Genomic DNA, 10,046 nt, shown 5'->3' on the forward strand with positions numbered 1-10,046 from the left:
GCTTTTAAATAACTATTACAACAATGAATTTGGGGAAAATATGAAGTTAGTGGTAGCTGAATTAAACAGTGAGATAGATAAACTGAATTTGCTTACCAATAAGGGCCCACTTAATATCATCTGGGTGGGCCACTTCAACATTCACCTTTGTAAGCATAATGAGGTCAGGGTGTGTGGGCTGGAAGATCCTCAGGGTAACCCATTCCTCCACCTTGCTCACAATGAATATGGAGATAACCTTAATAGACTACTATATATCAGGAATATGGGTATCACTAATAATATGAAGGAAGGCTACATAGGGAAAACATTTAGGCAGATTAACTATTAGTCTATACTCAACTTTATCCTAGTTTCTATTCCATCTAATGAAAAGGTGACTAACGTAGATAACTTATTCACAAGTTACACCGTTCACGCCATTTTAACTATCTCAGTTCAGAGACCTTAAAGCCAAGGTAAAAGTGGCTCTCACCTGTCATAAATCAGCAAATAGCTTATCTGCTAAGCGCAGGTTCGATTTCCCCTGCTCTAAAGATAAAAAAAGCACTTATAAATGCGCAGATCTATCCCAGAAATCCAGCTCTAATAAGATCACTACGTAGCGACTATAAGTCCGCTTGAAGGAAGAGAGAGAAGGATATGCGGGAGGCAAGATGGAATGGTCTTGAGCAAGCGCCTAGCTCAGGTAACAGCAGAGACTTTTGGAAAATAATAAATGCGCCTTATTTTAAAGATCCCAAGGACTTGCCTTGGATTCACATGTTGATGAAGAATCATGGGTGGGACATTTTGAACTTATTTTCAGATCCAACGCCTCCTCCGCGACGCCCTCCCTTTGACATAGACTCTTCATTGGAGGGTAGTTTGAATTTCTAATTTTCAGAGGACAGAAAAGGGTTGACAGCCTGTGTTCCTGGGAAGGCTCTAGGTCCCGACGGGGTGCCAATTTACCTCTTTCAAGATAACTATGACTTGCGGGCCCCACTACTAACTTTTTAACAGCATAGCATTAGAAGGGCCTCCACCATCCAGGAAGGAGTAGTTTCTTACCTGTAACTCCAGTTCTGTAGTAGGGGTATCTCTGTTATAGTCATAATCTGTGAATAGTCCCGCCCGTGTGCGGGGACCCCGGACCAATCAAAATAGTCTCTTAAGTCGTCTTCTTCTGCAGTCCTGCATAGACATTTAAGAGAAAATAAAAGACAAAGAATGCAGCCTGACATTAACAAAACAAGGCTACATTGGCCAGCACTTCATCCTGAAGTGAAAAGGATAGCCAAATAATATCATTACATTTTACACATTTTACAGAGTTTCACCACACATATAGAAACTCCCCTTCACAAAAATCCTTTGCATGATAGAGAGGAAGGGTTGGACAGACAAGCCTCATAGGCTGCTATTATGTGTCTGGAAAAGGGATATTGTGCCTTTAAGGAACCCTCCAGAGACCCTCGGTATCCCATGATGCACAGCCAAAGGCAAGTTACTTTCAGTTCTAGCAGGACCCTGGAGCATTGAGCTCTCCCTTTTTGGGTATATCTTCAAATTTTGGACATCAAGGAAGGAAAAGTTGACGTCGAAGAGGAAGTCTACTCCCCGGACGGGGTCTAGTGTGGTGAGCGTCTCTTCTTCAGAGAATTCCCGGTTGCGGCGGCACCGGCGTTCCTCCTCAGGAGAGTCTACCCCAGAGCATCCTTTCCGAGGCCTGCTCATAAAAAGAGGAGAGTACTTAGATCTCCGGACTCTGATTACTCGAGGACCTACTTTCCCTCAAGGCCTAGGACACCTACTCCACCACAACAACCACCTCCTCCTCCGCCTCCTCCTCCTCATCCTCCGCCTCCTCAACCTCCTCCTCCTCTACCTCCTCCTCCTCCACCTCCTCCTCCTCCTCCTCAGCCTCTACAACTGAGGCATCTTGATGCAGGTACAATACGGTTTCCAGAGGGGCAAGGGCACCATAGACCAATTCCTAAATCTCTCACTCCATACAGATAAATACACAAAATCAAAAGGCTGGAAGATTTATATGGCCTTCATGGACCTGTCTGCGGCATTCAATTGCGTAAGCTTCTGATGGAGGGGATGGGGATCAATCCCCTCATAATTAATTTTATTTGCCAACTATACGCCAATGCCACTTCTTGTGTCCGGCATGGCATTAACAGGGAATCTACCTGTTCGTGTAAGATCGCTAGAGGAGTCAGGCAGGGATGTGTCCTCGCCCCTTTCCTTTTCTCCATCTACACAAACAGGGTCGAGGAAGCACTGTCAGGCCCATCTCTGGATGTTCCAAAATTTGATAATACCCCCCTACCAAGAGTATCTTATGCTGATGATGGTGTGTTACTTGCAAGAACAGGGATAGCCTTCCTAGGTCTCATAACATCATATGCATCATTCATGGACTCGCTGGACCTTAAAGTAAACAAAACAAAATCTTTTATCATTATAGCAGGAAACGGTAGAGCTGTAAAATCCCCCCATTTCCACTCGGACTCCCGAAAAATAGAAGTGGTAGAATCTTTCCCATACTTGATTGTTATATTTGATGAAAACCATTCATGGGTAAACCTAGCAGCGGCATGAACGTTAGGCATGGAAAGAAATTTGCAAGCTATCAAGGTCTTTGCCAAAAAGTTAGGCGGCAGCCCCTTGGACCCAATTAAAAATATCTATCAGGCCAAGGCAAAAGCTGCAGCAACTTATGGGGCGGGAGTTTGGGGTATGGCACATTTTTAAATATTGGAAGATATCTTCCTTCCTTCTCTAACTATATTTTGCACCTCGAATTAGGGTTACCAGACATGGTAGACACCATTAGATTAGCCCCAATGTTTATATGGTTCTGTATATGGCACAAGACCGCTGTCAATCTAACACAAAGTATAATCAAAGACCGCCTGAAGTTGGACTACTATAATAAGATTCGATGGCTTAGATATGTGGAGACAGACGTAAGTGTAATTGGGTTGGGAGAACTATTTAAGGACCAAACAGCTTATGGGAGGATCTCAAAACAGAAATTTTGAGACATACAAGCGGAGAGTCGACCAGGTCTGCAGGGAAAGGATTCATGGACAAAAGGCAGCCCTTGCTTATGATCAGATCCCCCTAGACCAGAGGAAGGCTATTCCTAGTTAGCCCATACTACAATAGTGCAGCGGCAGCATAGATATATACTTCTGAGATTCCGTCTGAATCTTATCCCTTTGATGTTGGGGTATCCTGAGATTAAATCTAAACATTCAGATTTAAGTCTGTGCCCTTGTGATAACTATTCCTCTCAATTGGATCTACATTTAGTTCTGTTTTGTGAGTTTTATCAAACAGAAAGAGAAGCATTTATTCTTCCAATTTTGAGGCGTCACCATTTTAGCAAATGTAGGGTAGCACTTAACGTTTTAAAATCTTTGCCTGACCCCTTTATTTGTTTTTCAGTAGCTACTTTTCTGTGGGCCTGCATGAAAAAGAGAAAGGACAGAGGTGGTTTAATGGCATATTTGCAGTAAGCAATGATGATATGTATATATATTGAGTGGACATGGTCTTTGAGGCTTCAAAGTATAGGATGATTTTAAATGTTTTGGTATTTGTCTATTTTGTGGTGTGCTTGATTGAAATTGTGCTCTTATGATCTGTTCTTAAAAAGATTGAATAAAGATATTAATGTTTGATTGATTGAGTCTCAGGTAGGAATCACCTGGGTGATTTCTTTTCAATACCTAATAGGACAATTTGCACTTACTCTTTATATTTAGGGATCCTTGATCCTTGATGAATGCCCCAGAACAAATAGGCGTGTTACTGTGGGCAGAAACATGTTGGCTAGAATTAGACGGGCTTGAGCAATTGGTCTCTGGTTAACTAATAAAGGTGACACACCGAGGAACCGTAATGTATTTTGAAACTGGATTGTACAGTAATTTTATTCAAGAACTCACTCCTACCGCCAAGTCTTTGAGGAGGTCTGCCCTGGTGGTAATATCCTACTAGAGCGGGGAAAGGATGCCGATGATGATAAAGCATGACACTTTTAGGCGTGTGAGGCTTCCTCTTCCATAAAGGATTACTTTTCCATGTGGCTTGACAGAAGTCCTGTGATTTCCTTTGTGTATTATTTTACACACTGGTAAACACCTTCCTGAAATTTAGGGAACTATTTTCCTTGTGCTTTCTGCTGTCTTTTTTTTGTTAGGCCCCTATACCTTTGTGTGATGTGCTAGATAACTTAGAGGAACGTATGGTGGCCTATTCCTCCACCTCTCTATTCTGGGAGTATAATACTTTAGAAATATGTGATGGCAGACAGGATTTCAGGGGTGGGATGGCACTATGTCAAAGTGAGTTGAGCATGGAAGAACTGTAAGAAGGTACCCTCTGCACTAAGAAAGCTACATACTATGTCGGTCCTTGTGGTAGGACGGACGGCAGCTTTAATCGATCTTGGGGCTATCTTGCTGAAGTGACCAAGGTTTAAGAGATCCTGCAGACGTGTGGTGTATGATAGCAATGACCAAGAGCATAAAGGGCACCTAGGTGCAGTTATTCAGGACTGGAAGGCATATATCTCACAGTGGTGGCTTTGCTGCAAGGGGATGCCACTTTACCACACTGAAGTGATATAACAGCTGGAAGAATATGTGATCATAAAGGCTTCAACGTGGCAGAATATTTGAATGCATTTGTACTATGCAGCTCAGAGAGGTGACCCAGATGTGAGAGATGAGCTATTGAGGAGCATTATTGTGAGAAAGTTATCTTGCAACAAATAAAATGGTTAAGAGATTGAATAAAAAGTGGGTACCCCACAGTATCAGTGCACAGTATTGTTCTTCTCTTTATACGTAAAGAAACTTCAAATGTGTGTCTCTAGGCAAATGAAGAAAATGAAGACGGTGAACATGGAGAAGAATGTGCTGGAGAAGAAATTGTTCCACGGCACCGACACCTGCTATGTGGATACAATCTGTCGTGAAAACTTTGACTGGAGAATTTACGAAGTCCGTAAAATGATTTATGGAAAAGGTGCGCATTTTGTAGGAAGAGAGTGGTATAGATTTCAAAAAGGAGGTCTTTGAAATGCCTATTAAACCTGTATGCTAAGATGAACAGGAAAGGTGTGATTGAATATTCTACTATGATGAAGAATAAATATTGCACTTTAAACCAATACCTGTTCCCTTTCCTCAGAGAATCCTCCTCTGACCTATATTAAATAAAGTGATGCAGGGGATATGTTCCATGAACTGATAGGAGACATGTAGGGTACAAACAATACAAGGGCACATCTGATCACACAAGAAAAATATTCTATGCCTAGCCGATATTCAAGGCTTCAAAAAGTCTATAAAAAGTTTAAAGAGCAATATGAGCAAGGTGGAATAGATGAGGACAGGAGGACACAACTTGAACATCAATACATCCATCTGGTACATTCTGAAAATCTGCCACAGATCATTTTGAATTCTGCAAGATTCAGAAGACCCACCTCTTTGCTTCTACTATTAATTTCACTCTATTACATATACTTTTCTTAGCTTCAAATGCATACTCTTTGGTAGCTACTACTACATCCTGTACCAGCAGCACCCTCTCCACTTATCATTTGCCTTACCGGTTATGCTATCCCCGGCCCATCATCTCCTTTCCAAAATTCGCCTTATGACAGAACTACCTCAGTTTACAAATCTCAGCTCTCCAATTCACACCATTCTGCTCTATATCGCCTTCTTCACTCACACACCCACACAGCTCTCTATCCCCAGGACAGCCACCACTGAGCCAACTCGTTCTGCCTACCCAACCACCTGCTTCTCTCCTGATTGTCCCTCTCTCCGTACCCTCCAGATCACAAACCTCACTCTCTCCAATGTAGTGTCACCACCTTTCTTTCGACACAACACTTCGCCTTTCCATTCTGTACAGTACACTTTTACTCCTTCAGGAGAGCTACACATCATCTCCTCTACACTCCAGTACCATCTTACTGAACCTGTAGAGCTGTACAGCGTGCTGACATGGTGACCCAACCTAACGTAGTAAAATAACTCCTTAGACTTTTGGAGAAAGGGTATATTCATCCCGCAGCCTCTATGGCTTCACTCTCCATACATGTTATGACTACAAAACCATCTGACAAGGTGTTATCCCACCCCACCCCACCTCATCACTGAGTGTAGCGTGGGTCTTATATTTTTCACTGAAAGGTGGCTAGGTAATAACTCTGCACTTGAGATCATAATCTTAGGATATAGTATTCCCTCATGGAGTCGTCATATCCTAGGACACCATATCCCATCACTTATCCATTGTCTTGTCTTATCTACAGAATGAAAGTTGATTTCAGACAGAAGCACACTGTCCACATGCTGGTCTACAGACATCTTCCTATTGGCTGTCGTATTGCACAATACCAACATTTCCATACTTATAGACTCCCAAACATGGTTTGTCTATCTTGATTAGACCCATATTAAGTCACTCCTCTCGAATGTGGGAGCCATTAGCTTGCACCAGCTTGTGGATAGACCCTCTTACGCAGTGAGACACACCCAGGACATCATCTTTTTAAGATGTAAACAATCAGTGGGATTGAGAAAATCTCTTGAAGTGGTAATACCCTTAGTCTTCAGAATCCCTCCTTCACCTAAGCCTCAATCCCTTACCTTTGGCAGCCTCCTGCGCATAGCTTGCTACTAACAAACAAGTAAGGACTACTTTAGGCAATTGTTGTTCCTTCTTTGTCCACAAAGCCTACTCTAGCAGTAACTCTGATATAGCCACCACTGGGAAATATCATCACACACAGCAGACTCTTTGGCCAGGGAAATCAACTTTGTAAAGTACTCAGGTGAGTATCAATTAGCACATCAGATTTCTCAGGGTTTGAAATCATGCCTACATGACCCCAATTAAACCATATGACATGACATTACAGGAAGTGGAAAGAATGATGTGCCATCAAAATGACATCCATTAAAATGATTAATAAATCCCGCATGAAAATGTTGATAAATATTTCACTAAAGTGTAATCAATGAATTGATGCATTCAAATCTCTTCAGGATAATTATGTCTAAATATGAAGTTCCATATATTTATTGTTTAGTTGTAGCATTTAGTCACAAGAATGGCTGTTAACCTGATTGTCAAAATAAGGAAAATGAGCTCAAAAACAAGAACACCGGAGCAGAACATACTGAAGAGGGTCTAATATAAAAAGGATTGTAATGTTTAAAGGTTGTTTTGCAAAGATGAGAAGCCGGGAAACGGAAAGATGTTTGTACCTAAGGAACGGGATTCTGCGAATCGGGACATTTGCAAATGTAAACAAGCTTTGTGCATCTGTCCCTTTATCCCTTTCTAGCTCGCATGGATAGCACTGTCTGTGCTAATCCTATGCTTAAAAACTTTCATAGAAAAACAAGCATTTGAGGTGAACAGATTCAGAGTGTCATTGGTGTTGTAGTGTGCTCTATACAGTAGCAGTACAGTAGCAGTTCTCTACTTAAATTTGGGAACTACCCAGAGTTCTCTGCTACTGTGTTGCTTTCTGTTTCCCTTGATCATCAAAACCATATCATTTAAACCACTTTCCAACTCCCCACATTCTTAGTTTCATTAGTTTTCCTACTTCTTAATTTCAAATGTAGTCAAGTTTTTTGTGATTTTCTAAGTAACACATTGCCACAACTAACACTTGCTTGCAATGCACTTAATCTCAAGGTTACATCAGGTACAAAATTGCACTTTTCAGCACATATTAATAATCATTGCATAGTCAATCATTGCAAGAATCTCTAGGATGGGAGAGGTAAAGAAGGATAGAGGGGCGTAAATCAGCTCCTATATTGGAGCATGGTGTGAAGTAGGATCCTGTCTCTGTAGATTAGTGCTGCATTAAAACCACGCTCAGATGATTTTTCTGGCATTTGCATGAATGAGGTTGCTGTTGTATTTTCTTCTAAAATAATTCTCCCAAAACATATTCCTGTGCGCATTGTGCCTTTATTCTTGGACTTAAATTTAGGTGAGATTTGCCAAACTGCATATAACTAAAATGTTTCCTTGTTTTTCCTTCCTAGGGAGTTACTTCTCCAGAGATGCCTCTTATTCTCACCAGTACTGTCAATCCAGTTCCAGCAGCACGTCTATCTTTCTGGCACGGGTTCTAGTTGGAGACTTTGTAAAGGGACTTGAACGTTACACCCGCCCTCCTCCTAAATCCATCAACCAGAGAATGGCTTATGACAGCTGTGTGGACAATGAGTATGACCCATCAATATTTGTCATCTTCGAGAAGCTTCAAGTCTATCCCGACTACATTTTGGAATATAAACGGAATGCATTGCAGAGCAATTCACAGGCATATCCAGAGAACTATGTACATGACAAGACACAAGCATATGCACACACCAATGTACAAGCCTATCAACAGACCAAAGTAACAAGCAAAGCACACGCATATTCACAGAATTCTGGTCAGGCCAGGGCACACACATACACACAGTCCAATATACAGGGCAAGGAACAGAGCAAAGAAGTCAACAAAAATGAATGGAGCTGCTGTATCAGCTAAGGCAAGAATGAGATACCCATTGCTAATTGACAGTTTCTGATTGGAGATTGTGATACAAATGATTTTACAAATAACAAAGTAGTTTATATTTTTAAAGGACACTAATCAACCAGTCAATAATTTTCTATCTGCCATTAGCCTTTATATCTACTTATAAATTATGACATAAATTAGCAGCACATACGCTTTATGCAATTGAATGTAGATGGAGCATTCTAATTATGTTTCTTTCTCAAAACTGTATAGTAATCTATTGCTCTCTGTGGGTGATTACAGCAGTGATGTGATCGGGGATGTCAACAATTATGTAATTTGATATATTATCAGTGATGTCTTCAGTGATGCCATTGTTTATGACATGAGTGCAGCAAGGTGATCAGTATGGGTGAGCAGTAACTACCAGCATTCAGAAATGTTGATGTAGAACATCAGAAATGTTGATTTTTTATTTTTTACTTTACCATCTACAATTTGAAGTTTCTTTTTTTCCGTTTTTCCCCCCTAGTTGTGGAAAAGCTTCAATAAAAAACAATAAAAAAGGTTCTTTTGTCCTAAGATTGAAAAACAATATGTTATTTTCTATGTTATACTGTTTGTGACTATTAATGTTTTATAGCTGTGTGCATGTCTGTATCCATGTGTGTATGTATTAAGTTTAAAATATTTATTAAGCGCAACATACACCTAGACGGTTTCTTGGCGCTAGCGAAGTGGAACAACCCACTGAGCGGGGACAGTCACTGAAGCAGTGGTTGAAAGCTAAACAATAACCTAGGGAAGAGCCTGAGGAAATAAAAAGGTCTTCAAAGCTTTACGGAAGGCGGAATAATCAGTAAGGGACCTAAGGTAAAAAGGGAGCGAGTTCCAAAACAAGGGGGCAAGAGTGGAAAATTTAGAGCCACCCTGTTTCTTTCTCCGATAGCGGGGCACCGCTAGGAGAAGTTGGGTGGAGGAACGGAGGTCTCTGCCAGGGACATAAGCCTTGATGGCCGATGATATGAACAGCGGGGCCAGGCCAGTCCTGGCCTGGAACACCATGCAGCCTAGTTTAAACAAGGCACGTTCCCGCACCGGAAGCCAGTGAAGAGTTCTTAGGAGGGGGGAGGAGTGATGGAATTTAGGGAGACCAAAGGCAAGACGAGCAGCCTGGTTTTGCACTAATTGCAATTTCCGGAGGCTGTACTGAGGGATGCCATTGTACAGAATGTTCCCGTAGTCCAGGCGGGACAGGACCAGGGCGGACATAATTAACTTGAGTGCCGGAAAGGAGAAGAAGCGAGAGATAGAACGAATAGTGCGAAGAGTGAGAAAGCAGGAAGAAACCACAGAACCAATCTGGGAGTGCATAGTGAGTTGATTATTGAGCTTAATACCAAGGGTCTTAACAGAGGAAACCGGGGTAGGAGAAGAACCAAACGAGGGGGGCCAGAAAAGTGAATTCCAGGGACTGGAACAACCA

At 41.7% G+C, this 10,046-nt stretch overlaps 1 protein-coding gene across 1 annotated transcript in view; it reads left to right on the forward strand.

Moving 5' to 3' along the window:
* Positions 1-9,174, forward strand: part of LOC147734642 (protein mono-ADP-ribosyltransferase PARP12-like) — a 335,778-nt gene extending 326,604 nt beyond the window's left edge. The window contains exons 11-12 of the mRNA XM_086952938.1: positions 4,883-5,034; positions 8,094-9,174. Coding sequence (XP_086809064.1) covers positions 4,883-5,034; positions 8,094-8,587 — 646 coding nt within the window. The 3' untranslated portion in view covers positions 8,588-9,174. The remainder of the gene's footprint in view (positions 1-4,882; positions 5,035-8,093) is intronic.
* The last annotated feature ends 872 nt before the right edge of the window (positions 9,175-10,046 follow it).

The sequence above is a fragment of the Lissotriton vulgaris genome, chromosome 1_2 (assembly GCF_964263255.1).
Source record: "Lissotriton vulgaris chromosome 1_2, aLisVul1.2, whole genome shotgun sequence".
Lineage (NCBI taxonomy): Eukaryota > Metazoa > Chordata > Amphibia > Caudata > Salamandridae > Lissotriton > Lissotriton vulgaris.